This window comes from Fistularia commersonii, chromosome 11 (assembly GCF_037954325.1).
Source record: "Fistularia commersonii isolate RoL2024-O1a breed Wild chromosome 11, RoL_Fcom_v1.0, whole genome shotgun sequence".
NCBI lineage: Eukaryota > Metazoa > Chordata > Actinopteri > Syngnathiformes > Fistulariidae > Fistularia > Fistularia commersonii.
In genome coordinates, this window is record NC_141294.1 from 15,807,410 (window position 1) to 15,834,732 (window position 27,323).

The 27,323-nt window shown below is 52.5% G+C and overlaps 2 protein-coding genes across 6 annotated transcripts in view; one reads left to right on the top strand and one right to left on the bottom strand.

Moving 5' to 3' along the window:
- The window catches only part of adam22 (ADAM metallopeptidase domain 22), a 40,454-nt gene that overhangs the window by 4,461 nt on the left and 8,670 nt on the right, over positions 1 to 27,323 (bottom strand). The window contains exons 4-31 of one of the 4 annotated variants that reach the window (XM_086155292.1): positions 24,104 to 24,170; positions 20,895 to 20,977; positions 19,214 to 19,280; positions 13,058 to 13,124; positions 12,867 to 12,943; positions 12,382 to 12,456; positions 12,191 to 12,262; positions 11,704 to 11,870; positions 11,525 to 11,609; positions 10,898 to 10,988; positions 10,771 to 10,822; positions 7,181 to 7,280; positions 7,022 to 7,093; positions 6,585 to 6,677; positions 6,351 to 6,431; positions 6,162 to 6,212; positions 5,857 to 5,920; positions 5,638 to 5,743; positions 5,440 to 5,559; positions 5,185 to 5,353; positions 4,971 to 5,082; positions 4,398 to 4,488; positions 4,009 to 4,062; positions 3,110 to 3,217; positions 2,294 to 2,394; positions 2,114 to 2,180; positions 1,301 to 1,378; positions 223 to 346 (exon numbers count right to left, since the gene is read on the bottom strand). In XM_086155292.1, the coding sequence (XP_086011418.1) occupies positions 223 to 346; positions 1,301 to 1,378; positions 2,114 to 2,180; positions 2,294 to 2,394; positions 3,110 to 3,217; positions 4,009 to 4,062; positions 4,398 to 4,488; positions 4,971 to 5,082; positions 5,185 to 5,353; positions 5,440 to 5,559; positions 5,638 to 5,743; positions 5,857 to 5,920; positions 6,162 to 6,212; positions 6,351 to 6,431; positions 6,585 to 6,677; positions 7,022 to 7,093; positions 7,181 to 7,280; positions 10,771 to 10,822; positions 10,898 to 10,988; positions 11,525 to 11,609; positions 11,704 to 11,870; positions 12,191 to 12,262; positions 12,382 to 12,456; positions 12,867 to 12,943; positions 13,058 to 13,124; positions 19,214 to 19,280; positions 20,895 to 20,977; positions 24,104 to 24,170 (2,494 nt within the window). Of the gene's footprint in view, positions 1 to 222; positions 347 to 1,300; positions 1,379 to 2,113; positions 2,181 to 2,293; positions 2,395 to 3,016; positions 3,218 to 4,008; positions 4,063 to 4,397; positions 4,489 to 4,970; positions 5,083 to 5,184; positions 5,354 to 5,439; positions 5,560 to 5,637; positions 5,744 to 5,856; positions 5,921 to 6,161; positions 6,213 to 6,350; positions 6,432 to 6,584; positions 6,678 to 7,021; positions 7,094 to 7,180; positions 7,281 to 10,770; positions 10,823 to 10,897; positions 10,989 to 11,524; positions 11,610 to 11,703; positions 11,871 to 12,190; positions 12,263 to 12,381; positions 12,457 to 12,866; positions 12,944 to 13,057; positions 13,125 to 19,213; positions 19,281 to 20,894; positions 20,978 to 24,103; positions 24,171 to 27,323 lie in introns of all 4 variants that reach the window. The other 3 variants (XM_086155290.1, XM_086155293.1, XM_086155291.1) reach the window with 3 other exon arrangements.
- On the top strand, positions 13,295 to 16,939 carry cldn12 (claudin 12). Of its 2 annotated transcripts, none has more exons than XM_086155296.1 (3): positions 13,295 to 13,409; positions 14,777 to 15,040; positions 15,378 to 16,939. In XM_086155296.1, the coding sequence occupies exons 2-3, from the start codon at positions 14,822 to 14,824 to the stop codon at positions 16,191 to 16,193; spliced, it is 1,035 nt and encodes a 344-aa protein (XP_086011422.1). In that variant the 5' UTR covers positions 13,295 to 13,409; positions 14,777 to 14,821; the 3' UTR covers positions 16,194 to 16,939. The 2 variants fall into 2 exon arrangements, with proteins under 2 accessions (XP_086011422.1, XP_086011421.1); XM_086155295.1 differs by having other exon boundaries at positions 13,302 to 13,409; positions 14,780 to 15,040.

A 27,323-nucleotide genomic window follows, 5' to 3' on the forward strand; every position in this document is an offset into this window, starting at 1 on the left:
AGTAGTAGTAGGAGTGTTATCATTAGTTATATTGATATAATTATTATTATTGTTTGTGTTATACAATTATTATTGTTATGGATATAGTTATTATTATTGGTGTTATTATTATAATTATGGATATAGTTATTTTTAGTGATATTATTATGTTATAGATATAGTTAGTATTATTATTAGTGTTAGTTGTAGTGTGTGTGTCAGAGTGTGTTTGTGTGTACTTGCCCTGGCGCTCTGCCTGTTGGCCTTCCTCTGGTCGTCGGGCAGGGGGGGCATGGGGTAGGGGAACCTCCGGCTGGAGGCGATGGATCCCGTGGAGGAGGTGGGGGACTTGGCGGGGGAGAGCGTCCTGCGGGAGAAGAAGAGGACTCCGTCAGAACATCCGGAAGGACCGGGACGCGGACGAGCCAATCGGGACCAGGATCGGGAGGCCGAGCTGGACGCTGACGTTGGCTAACTTCAAGGGTGAACTCGTCTTCTTCCTCATCCTCATCTACATCCATCCTCAGCCTCCACCCTGCCCTTGGTAGCTGAGGTGAAGTTCACAAACAAAGCGGTACGTCTCAGATTTAAGGGGTAGCGGGGTGGGGGGCATCTCCTGGAAACACACACCTGTGTGTGTGTGTGTGTGTGTGTGTGTGTGTGTGTGTGTTTCCAGGAAGTAGGACAGAAGACCGGATGGGCGGAGGGACCCAAGGGAGACACAAGATCCAGACAGGAAGCCTCCTCAGACAGGGGGAGGGGGGGCAGAACAGAACAGTCCATGCTGGGGGTGCAGGGGGGGGTGGACCAGTCCATGCTGGGCAGGGGGGGGGGGGGTGGACCGGTCCATTCTGGCGGCGGGGGGCGGGGGAGATGGAGGGGGGGCAAACCAGGTGAATTATCTTCCTCGTTTCAGTAAGGCGACCTTCTCTCAGAGCTGGACTGACTGTGTCCCCCCTCAGCTTCCCTGCACCTCCTGGGGCGTTGGATTTGATGTGTCAGGTTGTGGAAATGTGGAAAGCGACCCCGGCATGCAGAGACAGGAGGGGAACTAAAGGGGGGAAGCAGCGGAGAAGACGCGAAGGAGAGGACAAACGGATTTCAGCTGAAACCCAGGGAGGCGGAGGCAGCGGACGACACCCGGGCCTCTCCGGGAGGAAAAAAAAACCCTGCAGGAAAACCCCTCGCTGCTCTTCTCCGACTTCCTGGTCTCCGAGGAGGTTCGGGATTCAAACTATGAGCCAAAGCAGCGAGGGGGGGGCGGGCGGGAGGGACGAGGAGGGGGGGGGGGGGGGGACGGCATGCAGCTCCGAGGAAATACCTAGGGCACGGTCCTCGAGTGTTTCTATTCACATCTTCTACCCATTTAGTTACATCATAAAAGTCTGGGGTTAAATACCTGTGTGGAGGGGAGGGGGGGGGCAAAGAAGATAGGAGAGGAAGAAGGGATGGAGTGGAAAGAAGAAGAGATGAAAAAGGGATGAAAGGATGAATGTCCAGACACAAGCCGGTGGTGGTGGTGGGGGGGAGGAGAGGAGGAGAGGAGGAAGAGGAACAGAGTTTAGGAGAGCAGAGCAACCACTTCCTGAAGACCAAGATGCAACTCCACAATGGAGGGGGAGGAGGCGGAGCCATGGGGGGAGGTCGCCATGGAAACCAGGAGCATCACGGGAGCAGTCACACTATTCCAAGCAGGGGGGCATGCTTGGAATGAGATCAGGTGCAGCTAAGACACCCCCCCCCCCCCCCCCCCCCGACACACACACACACACACACACACACCCATACATACACAGAACTGTCAGAGCAGGGGGGGGCAGCCAGTGCAAACTGTGTGTGTGTGTGTGTGTGTGTGTTGGGGGGAATTACGGGGGGGGCTCATTCATTGAAGGTGGTGACCAGGGGAGGGAAGTTACTGTAACCATGGAGACGCATGTTTGGGGGTCCAAGGGACGGATGTTACTGTAACCACAGTAACGCAGGTTCGGTGGGGAGGGGGGCAGAGGAGGGATGTTACTGTAACCATGGAGACCACGGAAGGCTCTGTTTGAGGGTGTGATGTGAAGAACCACATCAGGTGAACAGCCTCGCCCTCCGTTGCCATGGAAACGCTTCATCGCGGCGGCGGACTCACTCTGTGGAGTTGGAACGAGCACGGAACTTCTTCCCCTTCAGCTTCCGCCGGTTTCCACCCAGGTTTCCTGCAGGGATACACACACACACACACACACACACACACACACAACATAAAGTGACCCACAGCCACCAGCATGGAGTGTGTGTGTGCGAGTGAGTGTGTGTATGTGGGTGTTACCCTGCCATGAGTTGCTCCTTGGCCTCCCATTCTCACAGATGTCAGAGATGTGCTTGGCATCTGGGATCCTCTCACTCCAGGAGTGGGAGAGTCCATTAGACCTACACACACACACACACACACACACACACACACACACACACACACACACACACACACACACACACACACACACACACACACACCAATTGCATGGACGAGGTGGGATTAGTAAATGGTTGCTGTTTGATGCTGGACACACACACACACACACACACACACACACACACCCACACCCACACACGTTGCCGATGAGAGGACCATTGAGGTCGAGGGTGAGATGAGGATGCCCAGCAGCAGATGAGTGAAACTGCAAGCCATGAGGCCATGAGTGTGTTCATCAGGTTATCCAGTCCTATCACACACACACACACACACACACACACACACACACACACAGAGCTCCAGACCTCATGGGTACGGAATTATTGCATGTGTGTGTATATGGGGGAACACACTCATCATGGCCGTGGTCCATGGAGCTGTGACCTCTGACCTCCTCAAGTCCCAGCAGTGGCGTTCAGACGTGGTGCTCTGATATCAGCGACTGCGCGCGCACACACACACACACACACACACACACACACACACACACACACACACACACACACACACACACACACACACACACACACACACACACTGGCAGCAACAGAATGAGTGGGTGGTGATGAGCGCGCACACCTGAAGCCAAACAGTGAGATGTTCTGAGAAATGGATGGGATGGAGGGGGTGAAGGACAGGGTGCAAAGCTGCAGGTGGGACAGGCAGGCTGACCTCTTCTTGGAGCTGCAGCCCGAGTTGGTGCTGACCCCTGGGGGCAGGTCGCTGTAGAAGGAGTCTGCGTCCCCGGGCTTTGTGACGTAATCGCCCGGTGGCATTTGCCTGCAGGCGTGGAAACACACACACACACCACACATACACATGGTTCAGTCTCGATGTAAGTGTGTGTGTCACATTGGCGACCTGGCAGACGGCGGTCCTGATGGGGACCTGACGCACGGATGTGGACATTGGTGCGTAATCGCTACTGTGGGACTGTGCTTTGTCCTGTCTCCATGGAGACCATGCTCAGCTTCAACCCAATTCAGAGGTCGAAGATCGTCGTCATGGCGACGACGGCTGTGAGAGGCGAGCAGTAAACAGCAGCAGAAGAACAAGCTAAAAGTACCTGAATGTTTTTGAGAGGTCACCTTAGATACCTGAAATGCACACACACACACACACACACGCATACAGTTCGGTCTGGATGTGAGTGTGTGTGTGTGTGTGTGTGTGTGTGTCTCGCTATGGCGACCTGGCAGACGGTGGTCCCTGGGAAGCGACACGTGGACGTTGGTGCGTATTCACCACTGTGGGACTGCGCTTTGTCCTGTCTCCATGGAGACCAGGCTCCGCTTCAACCGATTTTAAAGAGTTCAAAGATCGTTGTCATAGCAACCATGGCTGTGACAGCTGAGCAGAAATGAGCAGAGGAATCTACAAGATCCAGCTGAAGTACCTGAACCTTCATGAGAGATCACCTGAGATACCTGAAATGCGTACGCACACACACACACACACACACACACACACACACACACACACACACACACACACACACACACACACACACACACACACACACACACACACACACACACACACGGCTGGGGAGGCCCCAGGGACGGACGCACCGGCAGAACCTGCGGTGAACCTCTGACTCCACGTAGCACCTCTGCTTGTAGCTCCTGTGAGGAAGATGAAAAGTGTGATCAGTAGCAGCCGGCAGACGCCTTCCCACGTTGCTCCACGTCTAGATGTTTCCGTCTAGATGCTCATGTAACCTTCCTTTCTGAGAGTTAGCGTTAGCCTAGCCCCCCATGCTCACCAGGCCTCCACTATGAATATTAAACCTATGACTGCATCATGTTATTAGCATGTAGCTGTTAGCGCTAGCAGAGCTTGCTCGTCAGTGCCTCCCAACCCTCACACCATCTGTTTCCGTTATTCTCTCGGCTGTCCCGTGAGTGTGTGTGTGTGTGTGTGTGTGTCGGAGGTTGGACGCTTGACGGGAGGAACCCACTTGTAGCACCAGGCGGTGACAGCCAGGATCAGGGCCAGGAAGAGGAAGGAGCCCACGATGGCCCCCACGATGATGTTGGTGCTGGTGATACCTGAGGAGGAGCGGGGGAGGGGGGACAGCTGTGTGTCGGCTGGGTGTTTGTCTGGTTTTTGGAGGAAATTCAAAAGGGGGGGGGGGCACAACACACTGCAGCGGATGCACAAAACAACCCACACACACACACACACAGCGAGCGAGGGCAGTGGAGGAAGGGGGGGGGGGGGGGGGCAACAATCAAACTGCCGTCACCCGAGAAGGCAGCGGCGTCAGAGCTAAGTGGGGCAGAGGGGGCAAAAAAACAACAAGATGAAGTCAAGTCTGACCTCGAGCCCCGGCGTCAGACACGGCCTGTCGACAAAGAACGAGTGTGAACGGAAAGTGAGCGGTTACAGATGGGGTGGGGGGTGCTGAAAGAAGGAGGGTCGGAGGGGGGAAAAGGGGGGGGTGGGTGGGTGGGATGGAGCGCTGGAGAATAGGGCGGGAACAAGACGGGGGGGGGGGGGGGGGGGGTGAGAAAGGGGCGGCGGGCGTTACCCGAGACGGCGGCGGTCGGGCCGACGATCAGGGAGCTGAACGGAGACGTGGAGTTGCAGTCGTCTCCCGCCCAGCCCAGGTAGCACACACACTTCAGCTCGTGGCTGCACACCTGGGGGAGACCATCACACGCACACACATACGTCGCTGCAGCACTCCGAGATGGTGTTCTCTCCACGTGAGTGCCTGCACGTGAAGGTCCAGATGTTCTCACCCCGTTTCCGGAGCAGATGGTCTTGTCGGTGGTCCCGGGGCAGGTGCTGAAGTTGAACTGCTGGATGGGGAGACACCTGTGGTTGAAGCAGATGCGGTCGGTCCCGCAGGCCGTCCCGTCCTCCACGTAGCCCAGGTCCGTGTCCCCGTCGATCATCACGTGAGCACCGCTGACACACACACACACACACACACACACATGAATCACCATGGAGGATTCCCCCTGGTCTAACCCCACACACACAGACACACACACCTGCAGTCCAGGGAGGCGCTGTGTCGAGCCACGGAGAAGGAGGTCAGCCCTCCTTGGAGCTCCCCGAGCCGCGGCGCCGGGGAGATGTTGGAGCACAGCAGGTAGCCACAGTGCACGTCCCTGGAACAGAGGTCCAGATGAAGACCCGCGGGAGGAGACCCCCGGCCCCCCCAAAACCCCTGCAGAGGATCGTCTCACTGCTTGTTGCACTGGATCCAGGTGTCCTTGTCCTTCCCGCAGTTGCCCTTCTCAGTGCCCTCGATGTTCAGCTTCTCGTAGCAGAACTTGTCGGCCGCCGTGGCCTCTGGGGGGGAAACACGGCGACGTGACGTCACGCGTAGCCGGAAGGTCTCCTTAGCGGAGACGGAGGTCGGTCCGAGGCTCGGCGAGCCGCTGCGCAACACGGCACACACTTACTCTCTCCCCAGATGTACTTGCACTGTTTGTCTTTGGTTTTGCAGCGGCCGTTGAAGCAGCGACCCTGGAGACAGACATGGACATTTGAGATGAACTTGGAAGGGCTCTGGTAGTATCATCATTGTTATCATTTTTATTATCATTATTATAAATTCTGTTTATAACAATCAGTTCAGGCCGACTGAAGTTGTTGTTGTAATACCACCACTGGCCACAGGGGGACGTTTGTAATGAAAGACTAGATAGATAGATAGATAGATAGATGGATAGATAGATGGATAGATAGATGGATGGATGGATCTCACCTGGTCCTTCTCACAAGTGTAGCCGTCCATCTTGTGCAGGTTGGGTGGACACTGTGGAACCAAACACAAAGTTCAGAGAGTTGCAGGAGACTGCGGAGAAGGTGTGTGTGTGTGTGTGTTGCCGCAGTGGGTGTGGTTCTTTTGGAGAAGGTGTGTGTTCCTGCGGTGCTCCGGCGCTCTGGCTCTGACCTGGCTGGAGTTTCCGGTGCAGTTCTCCGGGATGTCACAGTCGTTCACGGCGTCTCGACACACGACCCCCATGAACTCCATCTGCGGCAGCAGTGAGCAGAGGAGGGACGGGAGGAAGGAGTGAGTTCCTGCGGACCTTCGTCGGCAACCGACCTCCTGCTCCAAGCTTCAGCTTTCCACCCATCCCCTCGTTCATGCTGGACACGGAGGATGCGGAGAAGAAGGCGCTGGTACCTGGCAGCCTTTGCAGCAGAGTCCTCCGCTGCACTTGGAGCCTTGAGTCAAGGTGCACTTGTTGCAGCAGTCGTCGCCCTCTCTGGCACACTCCTGACACAACACAGGGACACCAGTTTGCACGTCAACATCTCCCTCCAGGAGGCTCCAGGACCTGTGGTCCTCCAGTTCCCCCTCTGACTTCATGGGACCTTCACTGAGTTAGTAGCAGATGATATGTCATCTTGTTTAACGGTCTAGATGCCCTCAGACTAGCAGACCAGCCTGCTGCAGGAGGTTCTCATCCTACGGCTCACGTCATCAGTTTATTTTAATTCTATGTAACATTTTCATAGAACTTGAGGTCCTTCTGCTCCAAGATCTCAGAGAGAAGTTGGCCAACACGGCGCTCAGGAGGTCCAGGAAGGTGTCGCTGTCCCTCACAGAAGGTCACTCACCACTGGGCTGCCGCAGTCACAGTCCTCCCCGGCCTCCACAAAGCCGTTCCCACAGATGGGGGGGTCCAGCAGCTGAGGGAAATATACACGCACATATTAACACTGCTATGTGGCGCTAGAGATGTGTGTGTGTGTGCGTGTGTGTGTGTGTGTACACACTTTCAGGGGTTTGTTGAACAGGCAAACTCCTCCGCCGCTGTTCAGGAAGTTGTGGTATTCCTCCACGTTGCAGTTGGAGAACCTCTTGGGCAGGTAGAAGCTGTTCAACACAACCGCAGCATAGGACGCCGTTACTACGGCGACGCCTTACAGCAAGCACGCTCACACAACTAGCGGACGGCTAGCAGCCGGCGCTAAAGATTCACTAGCCATAGGAGTAGCTTATCTCAGGTCCACGTAGTGGATTACGTTACATGAAAGTGCAGAGTACAGAGAGAAGAGAGGCAGGTTCTCAGGTGTCCTGATCTACTGGACGCCCTGGAGCGTGAACACGGTGGAGGTGAGGAATACTCACGGCCGGGAGGAGCTCCTTACTACAACAAGGGGGCAGACACACAGTGATTGCTGAGGATTGAGACACTCGACCGATGACAAAGGATGGAGGCGGGTTCCGAGGTGTGGTCACGAACCTTAGCGCCGTCGACGGTTCGAATCCCAGCACTTATTGCATCATCGCCGAGCCTCGGACCCTTTGAGGGGCCGCCCTCGCTTTGTTCGTCTCCACGGGCGGAAACGCCAACGTCTGCGATATTCGGCCCGGTTCCGGAGCCGTCTGGCCAAATCTGAGCGGCACTAGCCCGGGGGCCGGGAGGACGTGAGAAGATGCAATAACCGACTCCACGTGGGAGAGACCGGAAGGGGGCGCGTCGACCACGAGGAAAGGAAGCCTCCTGCAGAGATGGATGGCCGGGGGTGGGATGGTCTCTGACGGTGCCATGTGTAAGATTTGTTCATCGGCAGCTGGAAGTCGGGCTCTCCCGACAAAGGCTCGCCGTTTGTCCGAGAACATACCGCCAACTCCAGACCGGAAACGACAACAGAGTGTGGACAACAAGAAAGACTTTACACGTCTGTGATCCACTAACGCTCCAATCGGAATGGCCGCATCTCCTCAACACAAGGTCGCGGCAGCTACAGAGTCCTGCAAGGGTTCCTGACACGCATCCTGAAGTCCAGGATGGAAGGCAGCAGATCACTGGAAGTCCAGATTCTACGGATGGCCCACGAATCAATAACAGGAGCGGCATTTCATCCTGACCCGTCTGCATACCGCAGGGCTAAAAGCTCGTGTTGCGATGCTAATGCAGACGTTGATTCATATCTTATGGATTAGCTTAGAACGGCTTCTCCCAGGCTGGTGCGTCGCTTACGGGAAACGGCCTCCGGGCGGCGCTATGCCTCCATCTTCTCCTGCTGGACTCGAGCAGCAGAAAAAAAGGACAGACTCTGGGCCGCCGTTATGCTAGTCAGGGCTGGGTTAGCATGCTAACTCCTGGACATATCTAAACAGCGTAAGGATGCATTTGACGTCATAAAAAGGGGCGAACTTACACATGGCACCTTCAGCCGTGGACAACACACACTACAATACTTTTGGCACTTTTCTATATGCACTGATTGCTCAGCCTTGTTGGATTTGCATTAAAAAGGTTGACAATGATGCCAAGGGGCCGACTCTTGTCAAAATCTTGTAGTGTTGATCCCCGATTGGACCCCGAGGGGCGATGGCAGCGAGGGCGGACGGGATGGGTGAGCGAGTCACGAGGAAGCTGACGGACGTGGAACAAAATAATTCAGACATTAAAAGGTGATTTTTTTTTTTTTTTTTTTTTTTTAGGAGAATGTAAATACGGCTGTATTCATAAGCACCTAAAACAAAACAGTCACTCCCATTCATTCACATGCTATACTGCCCCCTAGTGGGCAGGCAGAGCTCCCCTACCCAAAATCATGGATCCAGAATTTAGAGACGCTTGGTAACAAAATGAAAATTGCAATTTAGATATTTCATATTTAAATTTAAATTATTAAATTTTTTTTGGAATTTTATTTCAACTTTAAACTCATGTAACTCATGTAAATGTAGCGACATTATTTTGTATGTAATCATCCATACAAAAATAAACAAAAGGAAAAAATAAGGAGTTTCTAAATTCAATATTGATTGAAAATTCTTATTCGAATATTCAAAGAAAACGGTTTGGCAGGTCGGATAAAATAAGCGAAACGTAAAATCCCCAAGTCTGTGCGACTTATTACTTTTAATAGAAAGTAAACTAAATGAATGTAGGTCCTGACTGGACCTTACTTCAGGCTAACCATGGATTTTGTGAAATCGGGATTATCGTGGCTATCGGACGCAGCCTCATCATGTAGAAATGTACACAACAACGGGTTAACACACACACACACTCATGTACACACACACGCAGACCCGGTGAAACAGTGTGAGCATAGTTTAGTGGTGTTAAGAGTGATGGGCATGCAGACGCTGAGGGGTTGAACAAACAAGAAAACCAGCGCGGATGGACGTGACATTGAATACAGGTGTCTGAAATCCCATTGACTTGATGTCGACAGAGCGTGTCTGGGGGTCCTTCCACAGAGGACGGGGACGCCCGTCCTCCCAAAAACAAGAGGGGGACGCCTGTCCTCTGTCACGTGACCTCGGGCCTTCGCAGCCAGGTCAGCGCGGGAGCCCGGCAGACGGGGCGGGGTGTTAGAGGGCCGGGGTTACGGGACAGGGGAGGGCAAATACTGGGAATGACATTGCAGACTGTATCAATCGGTTGTTGGTGGGCAAACCGGCGAGATGAACGCTTTCTGAGGCCGGGAGAGGGACGCGGGGGGCCGTCTTCCATCAACAGAAGAACCGGCCCGTTGAATTGTTTCTTTTTCCTGAGGTTAATCGGCACGGCGCTTTGGCCGGGAAAGTAAACAACATTGAAATGATTGGGACAAAATGCAGCCGGTGTACGAAGGACAGGGAAAGGTGGAAGGGGTAAAGTACAGGCGGCTGCATGCTGTCCAATCATTGGTCAGACAGAAGCTGGGGGGGGCAACAGGGAAAGGTTGTGGTGACTGACAAGCCCTTCCGTCCAAGGCAGCCAGACGTTTCGGGGCGCACAAGCAACGTTCTAGCCAAGCTTCAGCTCACCTGCTGTCCCATTCGGGATAGAGGGGAAACCGGAGAGGGATTTAAGAAAAGGGAATTGACAACACACACACACACACACACACACACACACACAGCTCACAGTGGCACAACAGTGAAACAGGCTGGCTTCGGATGTGCGTGCACACACGCGCGCACCGCAAACCGTTACATAACGCACAACCGCTGACGTGAGCTAAACCTGTGCTGCCCCCTAGTGGTGGAACGGTGAACTGCAGCAGCTACTCGGCAAAACAAGATCGGATCATTAATTTAACAAAACAATGCTTGATAAAAAAATTCTTTATATTTATAAATGATAAGAAATGAATTACTTGAGCTTATTTTGGCATGGTAACAACAGGGCTCTTTTCTGTGTGTTTTTCTTGTAAATGCCATATTTTTACAGTGTTCTACGTGCAACGCTTGCATCTTGACAACTGTTTATTCACCGTCCTCAAGGACGTACAACGTACTCCGGCCTTTCTGGACGGGTGTCTTTTAACGTGTGGCGTTAAGCTCAGCCGCAGGTGCATTGTGGGTCAGATGGATGGGCTTTTGAAAACCACCTGCCACAGAAATGCAGCTCACTCACCCAACGTCGTCCATGATGCAGCCTGACCAGTGGTCGTCACATTTGCATTCGCCTGCGGACAAAACACGCCGGTTACATCCTGCTGCTGTGTGTGTGTGTATGTGTAAGAGAAACACGGCATACGCACCGCTGAGGATCCTCTTCTTGTCAGAGAAGATGCCGATGTTCTGTCCCAGAGACTGGGCCAGAGTTATGGCCATCTCGTCGGTCTTCCCGTACTGATGAAGAGACGAGGGGACAGAGGGTTACACCTGGACGGAGGAGACAAGCTGTGCAGGAGTTTACAAAGAAATGCTAGATCGCGTCCTTCGTTCCGCCACAAATACGCAAACATGTCTTTGAATGCAGCACGGCGCTGATGCTGCTTACATGCATCACCAAAATATTTTTTTCCAGGACGCTTCCACCTCCATCTGGACTGCCACGCTCATCCGTGCAATATTTTTATTTAGACCCTACTTCCTGCCATTTCATTTCGGTGCACAGTTCCCTGCACAGGGCATTTGCATTTGCTTTATATTTCATATTCTATCATCTTTTATTCTTTCTATTATTACTATTTGCAGACTTTTCTAGCCTGGAAAGCAAAGTAAGAATTTCATTGTACGGTTTCCACGGTTTCCAACACGTTTCCACACCGTGCATATGACAGTAAATACTTTGAACTGAATCTTGTCCTATGACGGGTTTTATTCTGATCTATGTCCTAAGGAGAGCTGGCCAGCTTTCGAATCCGTTGTCGGCGAAAGGTCACCTCATTGACCCCCCCTCCTTTGGTGAGGGAGCAAACCCCTCCCATGTAGGAGGCTCCTCCCCAGCTGCTATGGAAACGATTCCCCCTGGTTGGAGACAAAAACAAAGCGACGTCCCGTTAGGTTCCACGGCGAGACAAAAAAAAAAAAACGAAAAACATCTCCCGGAGTCTGGACTCACGAGAAGAGGTGAACGGAGTCGCATTTCTCCTTGATGAAGTCCTTTCGGTACTTCATGAACTCCCTCAGGGTCACCAGGGGGTCGTCGTCGATGTTGAATTTGTTGTCGGCGGACCAGGTTTCCATGGCAACTAGCACAATACGCGTGTTCAGCTGCTCCTTGAAAATCTAGGGGAAACGGAGAGTGACAAAAGAGTCTCCGCAAACACTGGCGGAGAAGGTTTCCAAAAGAGGGCCTTCGCCCTTGGAGTGAACGTCTCCAACGGCGAGACACAGCGCAGGGCCTCTCAGCTTACCGCCGCCGCTCGGGTTTCAGAACCAAACACCCGGACGTTTGTCTAGGGAGAAGCGGTAGCTTTGTTGCTCCGCCGGCTCCGAGCAGCGGGTCGGCGGCCGAAAGGAGAGGACGCTGCGATGCGTCCTGCCGCCCGGATGCCGGGAAAGGAGGCGGGAAAGCTTTCCAACAAGACGATCAATACGGTTCTCACCATGTCGGCCATATTGACCACGGATTTCGCGTAGTTGTTGGTGTGTCCGACGGACAGCCGGTGCTTCTTGTACTGGAGGAGACACACAGGGGAGCGGGTCAGAGCGCCGCCATGCTGTCACAACAAGTACCGAGATGAAACCCCACAGGAGGAGCTTCAGCGTGGAGACCTCCTCTGGGCTCATCGCCTACCATGAGATGGTCGTTGATCACCATCAGCTCGATGTATTTGGTCTCGTCTTCGACGCTCCTCGACGCTCGAGAGGCCTGAGAAGCACCGAAACACAAACACGGTGATCATCCGGACAGCGCTCCTCCTCCCGAACGGGCTTTTGCGCGCGGAGAGCAACGTCAGAGCATCATCTCATCTCTGAGAAGAAGGGACACATCACGTCGACCCCGCAGAACCTCTCTAAACGGAACTAGATGTGATCTCAGAAGAGAGGGCAACAGCTGCAGACGAGGGACTGCGCCTGAGAAGAGGCGGCACCGCACGCTCTCTATCCACAGAACATGGATGAATATTTCATGAAGAGGGGAAGAGGAGAAGATAGAGATGGAGAGCCGGTGTGAGGGCTGAGAAACTGTACTGTCTTTAGGTTGGGGGAAAACACGAAGGCAGGAAACAAACGGCAGCCTGCTGACATAACAGTAACTCGGCGAGAAAGGGATCGCACCTGTCTCTTCTGCCTCCTGTGGACGACCTTCGACCCCGGGAAAGGTGGGCTGGGAAAAGGTGGCTCCGGAAGGTCACCTAGAAAATCACTGTGATCAGTATTCCAGCATGTCTATCCATAGCGATCACACAATATCTGCTGGTGCCAGGAGGACGTGTGGAATTCAGACACAAAATGAAATCTTATGGTACCCTTGAGGAGATCACGGAGTCCCTCTTGCCCTCCAGATTTGTAGATCATGTGAATCTGCACATTTCCCTGAAAAACAGAAAATGCGTCGTTACGTGTCTTTATTTTCATATATTCGTGCCATCGTGAGCGTTTTCTGCATGGATGCAAACATAGAGTGGCCTCTGCACACAAGGGACAACTATTCCCGGACGCTGTTGTCGAAGGCGCTCCTGTCAGGCAGAGTTGAGGGCACAGTGAGCCCATGCGGCTCCGCTGCGCGCCTCCCCCTCTAGGCCGAGATGTAGGCTAGACGGTTGAAATGTCCCATCTTTCTCGGTTTTAGAAACTCCGCTGTACTTCTGGAACCACAAGGTACTGTATTCCGTGTGTAATTTAGCGCAGTTATGGAGGGTACTGCGTTGTTGGTCACACACTTCATTAAACCCGGAGGGAACCCCGAAGCAACAGGTCGCCGTCTTCCGTGTAGTTAGCAGGCTAACAGCTAACAGGCTAGAAGCTAACAGCTAACAGGATAGCAGCAGCAGCAGCTCCATCCTAAAGTGATCAACAGCCCCTTCAGTTCTTCCACGTTCGGACGATCGAATCTTAGAAAAGACCACGATTCATGTCCACTGCTTTTAACAGTGTCAAATGGTGTTTGTTACCGTTAACTCCACTTGTCTATCGAGTTTCAGTTAAACTGGTTAGCCCGGATGGCTAGGCTAACCGCCGCGCTGGTGTTTAACCCCACAGTTGTTACACACTCATGTTTAACTTCATAGCTGTTACACACTGATGTTTGGAGTCGGATTTGGAAACATTCTGCTGTGTTTCCTTTCTTCTACCGCTGTGGAGGCCGGGCCTAAGCGGACAGTGTGTCCGGGGTGGTGGAGGTCCCAGTACACGATAAGGTTTCCTAAATGTTTTCATTCATTAAGTTTACTTGGTCACTCAAATTGAAACCAGACAGGACAAGTACCTGCTGCTGGGAACCAACAAAAATCTATGGGATCATCTTGTCATTGCCAGACTGGAGGGTTTGTGTTGTGTTTAGCAATTTTGGTTGCCGTGGTTACCTGACCCTGCTCCAGGTCCTTTTGCAAGGAAAGACTGCTGTCCACAGCAACGGTGTCTTAAACCCAACGGGCTGTCAACAACTTGAAGTAACAAGATGGAGAGTCCATCAGCTTTAGGTGGAAAACACATGTATTCAGGCCGGTGTTCGCGATGTTAACTCTATTTGAAGATGATATATGTGAAGACTGTTCAGACTGGGTGCTGCAGTGTCTCCTTCACAGGATGGATAATCAAACATTATATCACAACGTGTCTGTTTGTGAGAGACTCCCAGCGAAGGTCAAGTTTACACAACCAACCCCGCGGTGGCGTCTGGTCACATATATAGGCTCAAACATCTCATTGTTTAGCCACTCGCTCCATGTAATGCAAGCGGGGAGACGTTCTTGGCGGCCGAGTCGTTCCCACTTTGTTTGCTAATGAAATGAGAGCATTGTTTCCCGGGGACTGCGGATACTGGGTCAACTAGACCGCGGTGAATACACGGCGAGCGGGGCAGCCCGAAGCTGGGTCAGTCCGTGGCACACTTAGCTTACTTCACAGCAGGAGGACACTCACTGGATAACAACACACGGTCTTCTGTATGAAGAAAATGTGCCACGGTCGTGGTGTTATGGTATAGTGTCTCTGACCTGCGTCGCCTTTTTGTGTTTCTCTGCTAGCAGGTATTTTCCAAGCGGCCTTGTTTCTTCCCGGCCGCGGGCGCCATGACTTGCCGGGACATCCACGCCACTAATGCCTTTGCCTTCATCATCGCCTTCCTATCGGTGGGGGGGCTGACCCTGGCGACGTTAGTCCCGCAGTGGCGGGTCACCAGACTGGTCACCTTCAACCGCAACGCCAAGAACGTCAGCGTGTACGACGGGCTGTGGGCGAAATGCGTGAAGCAGGACGGCTACTCGGGCTGTTACTTCTACGACTCTGAGGTACGGCTGCGGTTCAGGGCGGCGTAGTTAGACACGCTGCACCTCGCTAATGCAACTACGCATGTAGTTGTGCACGCCTACATGCTATGCTATCTTACATGCTACACTGTTCTGTATTTTTTTGCCTCCCTTCCCAAACAGTGGAGGATGCAGCATCCATTGTTTTAAATCTTTGAAGATGAACTCTTTTGGTTTCATCGCCATCAAGAGTTCTTCGATGTCAGGCACATCTCCACACAGACACTGCTCAAGTCCACGTCACCTGTGAGCAGACAGAACGCAGGGTGTCCATTGTAGTTTTTGTGTCCTAACGGGAAACCTGTTGTCCCGCTTGCAGTGGTACTCCAAGGTGGACCAGCTGGACATGAGGCTGCTGCAGTTCTGCCTGCCCGCGGGCCTGCTGCTGGCCGCCACGGCCCTGGTGCTCTGCACCACCGGGATGTGTAAGACCTGCTGCTGCTCAGACAAGCCGGAGCCCGACATCAAAACCACCCGGTTCCTGGTCAACAGCGCCGGCTGTCACCTGGTGGCCGCCATGTTTTTTTTCCTCGGCGGAGCCATCCCCATGGCGCCCTCGGTCTGGTTCCTGTTTCGCACGAAGGAGATGAACGTCCGATACGCGGACATCTTCTCCGAGGGCTTTGCGGTGTACGTTTCCATCGGCTGCTCGGGGGGGCTGATGCTGGCCGCCCTCATGATGTTCATGTGGTACTGCATGTGTAAGAAGCTCCCGTCCCCCTTCTGGCTCCCCCTGCCCTCCATGAGTGCCTCCCTGTCCGCTCAGCCCCTCACCACCAACGGCTTCCCCCCGTCACCGGTCTACGGCTCCCAGCCCTTCCCCCCCACCGTGATCGACGCGCAGCAGTACGTCCCGTCGCAAGGCTACCCTCAAAGCTTGGCGCCGCCGGCGCCGCCGCAGGTGTACGTGTCCCAGATCTCCGGCCCGGATGGGTACGGGTCAGAGGTGGGCGGGGCACAGGCTTACAGCTACGCTCCGTCTCAAAGCTACGCTCCTTCCCAGAGCTACGCCCCGTCGCAGAGCTACGCCCCGTCCCAGGCCTACGGCTCCACCTACACCGGGCACCGCTACTCCACCCGCTCACGAATGTCCGCCATAGAGATCGACATCCCGGTGCTGACGCAGGGACAGTAGGACAGCGAGGAGCGGTCGGCCGGCCTCGGTGACATCACCGTTTTATCCAGGATGACCTGTTACCGCCGTACTTCTAACCCCTGTGGAGAATCAACTAAACTCTGTCTCTGAGAGACATCCGGAACCCACCAGCGAGCCTCGGTCCTTCACACGTGGACACTTTGTCTGTTACTTGTACTTGTTTTTTTTGCAGTCAAACCCACTTCCTGTCTCCGAATGAAGCCTTGACACTGGATGCCAAATGACACAGGAAAGCCTGGCGCCATGAGACTGTTCTAGAAGGAAAACCTCCGTGCACTAATGTTTACTGTGGTGATTGTTTTCTCCAATGAAGGATCAGCACTGTTTTCACTCAGCCACCTCTCCCACGTGGAGGGGTTTATAACTTACTAAAACAAACACTGTGTTAGCTACTTTAACTTTATACCTTCGAATGTAGAATTTAACTGTCTTTAGAATGAAATGTGATGAGCTCTGACATGAAGGCGCCTCTGCTCACCTTGTTATTTAATTTAGCTGAGAATCTCCAGAATCACCAGAAAGCCTCTGCCAGCCAAGGGGAGCCTTAGGACCATCTGGTGGTTGTCATAGCAACGTGACTTGTAATCTATGCCTTTGGTGTATTTTTGCATTATGAGCACTGAGCAGCCAGTCTTCTAACACGTCCAACTCTTTGTTTGTAACTTCGTGGCCAATGAATGAATGACTGTTCTCCAGATCTGTTCTTATTAAAAACCGAGATCACATGAGGTGTGTGTTGAGCGGAGCGGAGGAGGAGAGAGGGTCACCATCAGTCCACGGACCGAGGTGATCTCCGCCTGGGTCCCGGGGGTCTGCAGGGGGCGGCCAATAGAGGGCGCCACCGGGTCAGAGCCAAAGTTCAGATCCCCCAAACAGCGTCTGGCCCATTTTCTATAGATATTCAATGGAGCAGATGCAAGCAGCTGAATAATTCACAACGGTTAACAAAGGAAAACACAGGACCACCAACCTTCAGACAAAATCATCAGAATAGACGTCTTAAAATGGCCAGAAATTTAAGAAGAAACATAAACGCCATAAAACAAGGGAAATTAGCTGAACTTGAATGACGGGTATCAGCAGCAGCAGACGGGAGAAGATTCACGCGAGGCCATAGAGAGGCTTTGCCTCGTCTCGTCTCCCAGGAAGGCTTTGGACGACACACACACACACACACACACACACACGTCTGCTGGCGTCAATAAGACATCTCTGGAACGAGTGTGTGATGGTGAGCATCCTCCCAGTGGCTGCTGCACCAGTAACTCATGTAGCATCCTGCTTTTTCCTGACCTGTGGGGGGTGCAGGTGGGATGGGGGTCGGTTAAGTTCTTTGTTCTCCCTCATTTTCGCTCTCGGCCAATCAGACGTCTCGGCACACACATAAAACCGCCACACGCGTACGGGCTCGGCGGGGTGTGTGCAGCGATGGAGATTAAGGATCTAAACACAGATGGCTTTCATATGCTGCACGACAAAGAGATGGGGGGGGGGGGGGGTTGGGGGCGGAGCCTGCGGTTGCCGTGGGAGACGGTCCCTCAGACAGGCTGCAGACTCATGAATATAAAGTGGGGAGGAGGAACGCGGTTTCTCCATGCATGTGTGAATGAAACGCTGCAGCTTCAGCAGCAAGAGCTGGCCGGGGGCCACGGGGAGACCCCCGAACCCCCCACCCCCACCCCACCCGACACCGACCCGCCCCACTCCACTCCATCAGCCTCACCCTGGAGCTTCTGTCAGCATAAAATCCACTTGGCACCTTCAACAAGCACCCCCTGCGAGCACAACCTGCCGCCACCCAGAAGCACCCCTTCCCCCACCGAGACCCAGACATCCTCTCAGCTCCACCTCCGTGAGGCCTGAAAAGCGTTCAGACAAATAAAGCGATCAAGATGGAGGATTCCGGATGATCCTGCGCAGGTGCTGATGGAGGTTTGAGGGGTTCAGGACCTCCAGACGCCTCCAAATGAAACACCTCGAGCTAAACCTGCCCTCACAAAGACAAAAAAACCAGAAGGACACCTGATCTCCTGCATCCTCTGACGGCTTCACATCCTCTCCTCATCCCTTCCTGGGGGTCCCAGCGGGACCCTGACGCATAATTGTTGCCATGGTAACCTGAGAGCAATATTTCCACGTGCACTCTGGGATGGAGTGCAAATGGGAGCTCTGCTCACACAGCAGGGAGAAAAAGTGTGTGTGTGTGTGTGTAGCCTCCAACCATGAGGTAGTAGCTGCAGGTAAGTTGGGAAAATATCCAGACTAAAAAAATGTTATTGCCACACACACACTGCCACCAGCATACACACACATGCACACACAAACACACACAAAGACACACATCCAACTAGCATACACGCACCAAACACACACACAGCAACAAATTATACCAGCATACACACACACACTGCCATCACCCCAAGTGGCACACAGGTGCAACAGCTCATCAGGGGTGTCGTCCTGCTCTAAGCCCGTGACCTTTGACCCCGGCCGCGGTTCAAATCTGCTGGTTCTGCTGGTTCAAATCCCGGTGTGAGGAGGACACGCCCTGCAGAGGACACGCCCTGCAGAAGGTCCGGAGAACCCAGAAGGGACAGATGGGGTTCCATATGGTCCTAGAACTCCTGCCGGTTCTTCTCCATACACCCCTCCTCCCAAACACCTCTCCTCTGGAGGAGAACCAGGATCTGAGCTGCACCCACAGATCCGGCGTCCACGAGTGGTTTTTCCACAGACGGAGCCGAGAGGAACGAGATAAGACACACACACACACACACACACACACATACACACTCCGTCCCTCCAGCAGGGACATGATAAGACACTCCTCTGGACTGAGTTAATTAGAAGAGACGAAGAGTCTCCACCTCGACGTCTCCACCTGAGATCTGTCCTTCACCTCCACGCCTACAACAGATGGGAATCATCTCCCACACGTCACCACGGAGCAGATAGCAAACCTGAGATGGTGGAGCTCATCCAGGTGATGGCGCACTCACCTGGTCGCTGCCGTCGTGTCCACCAGGCTCTATCATGTAGGTGTGGTTACCATCGAAGAACATCCCACTGGTGGAGAGCAGGGGAGAGAGAGAGAGAGAGAGATCAACACATGGGTCTTCATTCTCACAATGGCTTTCAGTCCAGAAGGTCAGCTCCAGGACTTCAGAGAACTTTCCTGCCACCCGCAGAACACGAGAGGGTTCAGAACACCGACGGCAAACGTGGAACCATCTCTTCATCCTGGAACTTCAGCCTTGTCATACAACCTCCTAGCCTAGTTGGAGACCCGCTCCAAACACAGGCCACCCAGGAGCTACAGCTCTTCTGGGATTCAAGATAGCTTCTATGTGATGGCTCTCACACACACACACACACACACACACACACACACACACACACACACAGGCTGGAGGTCATCCCCTCATTCATTAGCAGGGTGGAGGAGGTCTTCAGCTACTCCCTCCATGGACATCATCGGTTCATTGACTCTAGATGGAGCTATCAGGAGATTGGTACAAACACACACACACACACACACACATACACACAGTGCTGCCCCACATCCAGAGGTCACCTTCAGGGTTTGAGATGTTTGTCTGAAGTGTTCTGAGTCTCCCATGGTTGATGTAAAACAGGAACTCAGTCAGATACACAACACGCTGAAGATGTCCTGGGAATGTGACCTTTGACTGCTGCTCAAACATCTCAGTATCTCCAGTCATGAAGCAGCAGAAGCTTCGATGTCCACTTCCACTTTTCACTGATCAGTTCAGAAACACATCTCCAGATCTTCATGGTGTTCCTCATCTTCTCTCTATCTGGAGGCCTAGATCTGAATGATGCCATCAACAGAAACCTGAACCATGTTCTTAAAAGCCTCATGGATCACAGGGTAGAGTTTCTGCCTGTGTGTGTGTGTGTGTGTGTGTGAGAGACGCAGCTGCGAGGAGAGCAGGATGTACATGATGGTGAGCACCTGACTCAGCAGAAGAGAAGCACTCCGCTTATAATGTTGTAATGTTTAACCCCTGACACCCTGCAGTCCCTGGGCTCCTCCGAGCACACACACACACACACACACACCAGTGCATGACCTCTGCCTTCAGATCTCTCTCTCTTTCTCCCTCCATCTCACACACACACACAGGGTCTGTGACCCTTGTGTCTTCAGTCTCCAGGCAACAGTTCAGATGATTGTTTGACCTCCTCATCGCCTCCAGAGGAGGAGGAGGAGCTGCAGGGAGAGCACATTGATTGACAGCTGTCACTCCCCTGAGGGGCGGAGCCAACCTTCATCTGCCTGCGTGGAAGGAGGTGGGTGAAGGTCTCTGATGAAGAGCTGCCGGACCTTGAAACATCTGCAGGATCAGATTGGACAGCATGGGGCTGTCACCTAGCAACCAGTGAGATCGAGGTTGGTGGTGGTGGTGGTTGTGGTTGGGGGGGGGATCTCCTCCTGGTGTGATGTTCTTCACGTTTCTATCCATGGCTTCTTCAGAGACATTGGAGGGTTCTCCTGAGAAGTTCATCCTCCGCTGAAAGTCCGGGGCTTCCGGGGGCGACTCGGAGAAAAACAGGATGGGGGATCGCGGAGGCCAGGTGGCTGCTGCTAATTACACTGACCTGGAGGCTAAGTAGTGGCACACACACACACACACACACACACACACGTGTACTCACTGCAGGCCGTGGCAGGTTGAGAGGGCCACGGAGGAGCGTTGCAGACCTCGGACCTTCCCCTGGTAGTAGCAGTGTTCTCCTCCCTGTCACACACAGACACGCAGATTAAAAATGTCCGTTCTCCGATCGGTGTCTGCAAACAGCGGGGTTTGTTGACACTGATCTTCTCAGCCGACCACAGGATGGAAGCCGCATCTATCTATATATCGATCCATTCATCTATACATCTCTCTATTGATCCATCTGTCACACCCCCCTCCTCCAGCTATGCCTCCAGAGGGGTGTGTCCTCCTCCCAATACACTCCTGTTATCTCTGCATGAGTGTGTCTAATTGCTGGATGTCCATCTCCTCCAGCGCCACCCCTTCCTCCATCTTTTCCTCCTCCTCTTCCATCTCCTCCTGCCCCATCTCTGCATCCTGAGAGCCATTAGTCAGGAAGCCTGGGTTCCCTGAGGAAACGTGGCTTTTAGCGGAGGATCAATTACTGGTCCCGCGCCCAACCCGGCCTCCACCACCATCTCTCACTCTCCACCTGGAACCTCCATCCTGCGGAGATCAGGTGGGTTCCAGCGCTGAGCGAGGTTAGCGAAACCGCTAACGACGATAACAAACCCGCTGAGTGGTTGTCTTCTTCCTCCTCCTCTTCATCATCATCATTACCTCTGCACGAGCAGAGCTTCCAAGAAAGGAGAGGAGCGGAGAGAAGAACGGATGCTACCAGAGGAGGTGAAGAACTGGACCCCGACGCTGAGCGGGGGTGAAGGAGAAGACGGAGGAGCTATTTATAAGAGCTCCGGTATCCTCCAGCCATCAGCCCCTAGCCTTCTGCTCCACTTCTCACCAGACAGAGGAACACCCAGAACACAACACTGCAGTGTGTGTGTGTGAGTGTGTGTTCCATCAGCGTGGAAGACCTCACACCTTCAGGTCAGGAAGGGAGTAGCCCTTTTCAGGCAAAATACTTATTAGTACTCCAAAATATGCATGTTCTTTGCAGGAAGCATCTGGACCAATCGCAGGGCCTCTTACAGAGACGTGCATCTCCCACTCGCACGTTCGCACCATGTGAGGTCTCCACTGGACCTCCTGCATGTGTTTGGACTGTTGGAGGAACGCGGAGGATCTCCAAAAGATATGTGGAGAACATGGAGACTCCACACAGGAAGCCCTCCAGTGGGAATCCAGCCAGGAACCTCCTGGTTTACTTATTTATTTTCCTTTTTCTGGCTTCTTAGACAACCTGATGGCAACAAGAGGCAAGAGATGTTCCGGATGGAGAACCGGAAGGGCGATGAAGATGCCACGACCTCCGAGTTCAGATGTCCAGACACCTTCGCTTTCTCCTGAGGGTTCAATATCTCACTAATCTGCTGCTGGGCTGAGAAGATCCTGCTCATTATGAAGCTCAAAGCGGTGGGAGGTCTGCAGGATTAACTCGGCCATCTTTATCCGGGTCGGGGTCAAAACGAAAGGCTTCTCTGAAGTGGTGCAGGTGGAGACCCTGGACCTGCACCCAGAAGATACCAGGAAACAAATACTCTACAGCTGAACTTCACTTTTGATGTGTTTTAAGACCTTCATGGCTCCAACTCTGGTTCACTGATTTCCGTACAGGACAGGTCTCACATGCACAAGGGTTGGGTATCTGCACGCACGTAAATACACACATGTACATGCATGTGTATACTGTCGTTTCCGGACTAAAAGCCGCTTTTTTTTTTTTTTTTTTTTTCCCCCTCCACGCTTTTTGGCGGCTAATTTATGTTGTTTTTTTTTTTTGTGCTAATGAGCTTCATGCTGCCAAAACATTTAGCCTCGTTACATTAAACTGATGAAATGACCGTGAAATTCTGAGTTTTCTCAATTCCGACACGGACGTCAACGGTTTTAGCGCGCAGGGGCAAAGACAAAGATTGCGATCAGCTGGAGAAGGACAAAGCGGGGATAGAAAATGTATGAATTAGTCCTCATGTTATTTATTATGTGTTACAGGCACCGTTTGGGGGGAAAAAAAACGTTTCCTGTACGTATTTGTGGACGTCACAGGTATGTATTTGATTAAAAGTTTAAAAACATGTTTGTTTGTGTAAATATCTCATGTTACAACGGGGATACCTGCGGATTTATTTAGTTATTTTTAGACGGTGCGGTTTATATTTAGGTGTACTCAATAGTCCAGAAATTACGGTTCAAACATGGACATGCATGTAAATACACACATGAGCGTACATGCAAATAAATACCCATTTACATATAAATGCACATGTACATTGATAGAAATATACATGTATATATATATCTATATACACACAGACACATTTACCTATGTATATAAATGCACATGTGCATACACATAAATATACATGTAGATGCATGGATGTAAATGTAACCATGTAAATGGTTAAAAATACACACGAACATGCATATGAATATACATATACATTGCTATAAATACACAAGCAAATAAATAACCATTTACATATACATGTGTATCGATGGAAATATACATGTACATACATATATAAATACACATAAATAGACATGTGCATGCATGTATGTACATGCATATAAATGCCCATTTACATATAAGTACACATGTACACCGATAGAAATACGTACGTACATACATACATAAATACACATATGTATGTAATTGCACATGTGCATACACAAATACACACATGCATGTAAATATGCCTGTACATGCTTATTTATACACATGTACTGGCATATATATCACCGATCACCGATATTTGTAGCAGGGACCAGTTTTATGCTTGAAAATGTTTAATCTGAATACAACAATTACAATATATATTAGGTGAGTGCAGCAGTAAGCCGAAGGCGGAAAAAGTCGTTTCTCAAAATAAGGTCTGGAAGGTTTAATGGAAAAAAAAAAAAAACTATTTGTACCAAAAAAGGTTTTCTTTGTGGACCGGTACCAAATGATCCGCGGATGGGGATGCACATGCAAATAAATACACATGGGTATAAATACACACTTCCATATAAATACACATGTACATACATAATACAACAGTAATGCATCTTGTTTCTGACTGTTATGAATTAGTTAGAAGTTAAAAAACATCCCACTTTCTCTGACACTGAACGCACCGTCAGCAGCAGCACACAGCAGGTCCAAAGGAAAACCCACCGCCGGCAGGCACAGTGTGTGTGTGTGTGTGTGTTTTTGCAGACACTTACGTTGGTGACGACGGACCTCCCCTCCTCTCCCACATGTCTCTCCGTGTAGCCAGAAGACAGCAGGTCACTGAGAAGAGAGAAGAGGGACACGTTTGACCATCGGGACGTCTGGTTGGACCTTCAAAACGTCCCGCGGAGCATCGGCTCGGCTGATGATGAGCAGCGTGGAGGGACCGAGCTATTTCCGGAGCGCAAACTCACAAACACAATTACAAGTCCTTCCTTAGAGCAGATCTGTGTGTGTGTGTGTGCGCGGTGTGTGTGTACGTGTGCGTCAGCAGAACGAAGGACGGTGGAGGGCGAGCAGAACGTAGAAGAAGCGTCATGCACAGGGAGATGAAGAGGGAGGGAAACGGAGAGAAGAAGAAATAGATAAATAAGAGGAAAGCAGGCAGGGAGTGCTTCCTCAGCAGAGATTTGCTGGGAGGAACACACTGCAGGGCCGTCTGGACAGAGATATATGGGCTCACACACACACACACACACACGGGACAAGTGCAGCACATGAGTGTGGTCATTCATCTCCCTCCTCATCCTATTTCTTCATCAAGGAAGATGAAGTCCTCTGGTTTGGTCAAACATGGACACTTGTGCACGTGCGCAGGGACCGATGTGGTTCCAGTAAGCGGATGCATGAGAGCTCTGCAGGAATGGAGCCGTTTCAAAAGAACGTGCACAAATCCAGGGCTTGTGGACCTCCTCGTCCTTCTCAGAGGTCCTCCAGGTTTCTAGTGCTTGGATAGAAAGGCGGTGGTGGAGATCAGGAGGGTTTTGAGGGGAGAAGGAAACCTCATCTTCTGGGAAGGGGACTGGTGGCTCCATCAGCCACGCTGCGGAGAACAATGTGTCTGACATCATGTAGGACAGGTGAATTCTGCCATGTGAATGTAAGCACACACACACACACACACACACACGTGTCCTCACGCCGCCTGAGAAGACAGACACATTCACAGGGTGAGATCTTCATTCAGCATCTCCATACTGAGTGGGTGTGGAGATCACACACACACACACACACACACACACACACACACACACACACACACACACACACACACACACACACACACACACACACACACACACACACACACACACACACACACACACACACACACACACACACACACGTGGAAAGCGCCGCAGCAGAACCCCACCATTGTTGGGGATTTAAATAATTGATTTGATGGACAAAGACGCAAACTCAGCCTCTTCCTGCTGACCCCTCGGACACACACACACACACACACAACACACACACACACACACACACACACACACACACACACACACACACAGTTAATATTCTCCAGATATATGTATGAACATGTAGCAGTGAGAACAAAACACACACAGAGTTCAGATCTCGCCAAAAGGACATCCCATCTCCAGCTTTCCCCCGACAAGGAGAAGACCTCCAGGACCATCCACCCCTTTAGGTGTGACCTGATGTTCCTGGCTCTGGATGAAGACCAGGAGCTCAATGCTGAGGTGGTGTTTGGAGAGCAGAGGGTGAGATGTTCACCTGGGGGCGGTGTCCCACAGCTGTGCAGAGCAAACTCATAAACAAACAACATCTGGATCTCCTCGTGCTCCTCCTGCTGCTCTCAGCTCAGGAGCTTTGGCTTCTCCTGAGGCCTGCAGCATCTGGCCTGCTCTGCTCCGCCCGAAGGTGCAGTTTGAAGGTTCAGTTGCCGTGGCGACATCTGTCGCCCAGCGGCTTCACCCTCTCATTCAGACGTCTGGACAATATTGGGCCCCCAGTTAACCTCCTGGATGTTTCTAGACTGGGGGCAGAACCTGGAGAACCCTGAGGAACGCCACGCAGAACATGACCATGAAGCCTCCACACAGACAGGCCAGATGTGGGAATCCAACCAGGGACCTCCTCGCTGTAAAGTGTATGTTCTCTCTTTCTTCCCGTGTTCCTCGGGTTCCTCAGCTTTGCCCGTTTGTGACCTTCGGGACCATCTGACCTCGAAGAGGATCCAGCGATCCAGACCTTCAGCGGGAACCTCTGTGTTTGTTTCGGGTCCCTCACACCTTCATCCCTCCACTGTTTGAGCCAGTTGCTCGGGGCGACGGCGCCCACAAAACCCCCCACGCCGCCTTCTTATTCGTCTCACGGCGGCGGTGCCGTGGCGCCGGCGTCCGACAGGATCTCCTCTCCTTCCTCAGAGGACAACCAGCTGCATCCACTTCTTCACCCACACCCAACATCCAATCAGCACGCGGAGAACCAGGAGCACTGACAGGCCGCAGGGCCCGGGCAGGGGGAGCAAGTGGCCCTGTGATTGGTCAGCCCGGGGTGAACCCCGCCTCTCGCCCAATCACAGCGGAGATGGACTCCAGCCCCCTGCAAACCTGAGCGCAGGAGAAAGCGTTGGAGATAATGAAGGGTTGAAGGAGGTCTTCCTGACTCATCCAACAACTGGAGTTCTCGCTCATCAATGCAGAAGGTCAAATCCACCCTCACATTTACAACAAGGAGAAATCTCTTCTGATCCAGGGAGAAGGTGCAGGATAAACCCAAGACATGTCCTCCAGAGGTTCAATGGGCTTCAAGCAGACCTGGATGGGGGTCATTGAAGGTCCCATCTGGAGATCCGACCTTTAACCCCGTAATAAAAGGTCACCAACACCAACTCGGGCGTCCATCACGGGAGGTGGAGAAGAAGAAATGTGAAAGGGTGATGAGGGGAGGGGTTCCTCCTCAGAAAGGCTACACCTGCCCCCTCCAGGGAACCCCCAGGCTGTGACCCCCTCCCCCTCCAGCCTTGGATCAGAGGCAGCTCCACCAGCAGCACGTCTCAGACTGCTCAGGAGGTTCCTCCACCCCCGGGAACACAGGAATGGAGGCGCACCATCTGAGCTCCGCACCCCGATGTGAACGGGCTTCTACACCCACGGAGGGGGGGGGGGGGGGGCCTGCACTGTGGCTGGAGATGGCCCAGCATCTGAGGATCTCGTGCAGGAAAGCGGTCACCAAGAGGAACCTGCTGCCCTAGGTGCAGGTCAGAAGATCCAGGTTTCCTCCTCCATGACTGGTGTTCAAGTAGTTTGGGATCTCAGCTGGGACACCGGTGGAGGAATGAGGAGGAAGACTGGATCCCCACCAAACACCAGGTCGGCTCACAGAAGGTCCAAGAATGAAGAATCTAGATCTTAACGTGAAGTCATCAATCCCAACATCAGCAGCAAAGACCTACATGCTTCA

What these genes read in the sequence shown, in the direction of transcription:
- cldn12 (XM_086155296.1), top strand. Translation starts at nt 14,822, where the DNA reads ATGACTTGCCGGGACATCCACGCCACTAATGCCTTTGCCTTCATCATC. An exon ending in GTTACTTCTACGACTCTGAG is followed by an intron (nt 15,041 to 15,377) that starts GTACGGCTGCGG and finishes TCCCGCTTGCAG; the next exon opens with TGGTACTCCAAGGTGGACCA.